The sequence below is a fragment of the Chinchilla lanigera genome, unplaced genomic scaffold (genome assembly GCF_000276665.1).
Source record: "Chinchilla lanigera isolate Chin_1 unplaced genomic scaffold, ChiLan1.0 scaffold00028, whole genome shotgun sequence".
Classification (NCBI taxonomy): Eukaryota; Metazoa; Chordata; class Mammalia; order Rodentia; family Chinchillidae; genus Chinchilla; species Chinchilla lanigera.
Window position 1 is genome coordinate 13,773,339 of NW_004955429.1, and position 1,753 is coordinate 13,775,091.

General features: G+C 52.5%; 1 protein-coding gene across 1 annotated transcript in view; it reads left to right on the plus strand.

The window, feature by feature from the left end:
• Window positions 1-1,116: 1,116 nt before the first annotated feature.
• Slc6a11 (solute carrier family 6 (neurotransmitter transporter), member 11) overlaps window positions 1,117-1,753 on the plus strand; it is a 106,236-nt gene continuing 105,599 nt past the window's right edge. The window contains exons 1-2 of the mRNA XM_005387255.2: window positions 1,117-1,142; window positions 1,608-1,746. Coding sequence (XP_005387312.2) covers window positions 1,117-1,142; window positions 1,608-1,746 — 165 coding nt within the window. The remainder of the gene's footprint in view (window positions 1,143-1,607; window positions 1,747-1,753) is intronic.

The window sequence follows — 1,753 nt, forward strand, 5'->3', positions numbered from 1 at the left end:
GAATTTCAGGGCAGGAGAGAAGAAGGCTGTGGAAAGGGACCTACAGGTCGGGTGGCCTGGGGGTGGGGAAGGAACCGTGGGGCTTGTAGTACAAAGCAGGTTTCAGGGACATCTCAGGCAGTTTTCCTGGAGAAGTGGCGGGGGTGGCAACAGATTGCTGTGGGCTGCAAGTTGAGTGGGAGGTGAGGATTTTAGCCAGGAGTCGACTGAAACTCCCTCTTCCAAGATCTGTGACAGTTGGGGAGGGGGCAATGGAGGAGGACTCCAGCAGCCATGAGCCCAGGGGCTTGATGGCCCCGAACAACCCAGTTATCAGTATAGCTACTATCTCCAGTGCTGGGATGGACCCAGAGCCCCGCCGTCACTGCGCTGCATCCCAGCCCAGTGGGACGCTTGCAGCCCTTCCTCCCTTCCCTGTTCCTTCTGGGTCAGCTTCCATAACTGGATCAAACCTCAGAGAACCAATCCAGGAGGAAGAAAGCTCTCTTCTGACTCACAGTGTAGAGGTTTCAGTCCATGGTCACTTGGATCCATCACGCTGGCCTGTGACGAGAACTTCTCACCTCCCAGTGCTGCCAAGGGTTCGCTGGAACCTGGCTTGGAACTCAGGAGTCTTTGAAGACACTTGTTTAAGTCAAACCACTCTCCCTTTCTATCTGTTTTTTGGGGTACTGTGGTAGGGACGGAATCCAGGGCCTCATGCCTGCTAGGCAAATGCTCTACCTCTAAGATACATCCCCAGCCCTCCACCTCCAAGTGCTTACTGAGCACAGACTAGGAGCCACATCTTGTGCTGTCTTCTCTGGCTACTGTGATGCACAGGGCTGTGTATGTCATCCTTACAATGGAGCGAGGACACAAATATAAGCCGAAAGCACAAATGTGTGTGTGTACACATTGTATAATATTTTTAGGCGGGGCATGGTGGTGCACGCCTGTAATCCCAGCACTCAGGAGGCCAAGGCAGGAGGATCGCTGTGAGTTCGAGGACAACCTGGGCTACATAGTGAGTTGAAGTCCAGCCTGGACTGCAAAGCAGGACTGTCTCTAAAAATATGTATATTTTTATTCATATCCTTTTCAAAATTTTTTATTTGTGTATGTTGGCAATACATCATGAATATGCTCACCGTGGGGCACTGGTACCTATACATAGCACATCTTGGTCCTCTGTACTCCCCGCATTCCCATATCCGCTTCCCTTCTCCCCAAGTCTGCCTCCCCGCTTCCTATCATCTTTCTTTTATAATAACAATAATGGCCAATTCGGTTCCCGGTACCGGAGAAAAAACCAAAAAAAAAAAAAAAAAAAAAAAAAAAAAAAAAATAATGGCCAGTGTTCACCGGGCACTTCCAATGTACTAAGCACTTAAGCATTTTGTTTTAACCTTTCATGTACACACACAAAAGCTTCAAGAAACCCTCGAGAAAGACAGTGTTGGGATTAGTACCTGCCACGGATCCAGAAACTGAGGCACAGAAAGCTCAGCCGTCTGACCAAAGTCACAGAGCTGAGATAGGTGGGTCGTGAGATGTGGCTCGGACCGGCCTGTTTCCAGATACTAGCGCCAAGGCTGCACTGTCCTTAGCCCTTTTGCTCCCAGCAGTGGCACCGGGACGCGCAAGACCTGGCCAGGTGCCCGCGTCCCGGGCGCGCGGCCGGAACGCAGACCCTCAGCGCACGCCGGCGCCAGGCCCCTCATCAGGCTCGGGGGAGCTGGGCGCGGCGCAGCGGCTCGGGAGCAGGCGCCCC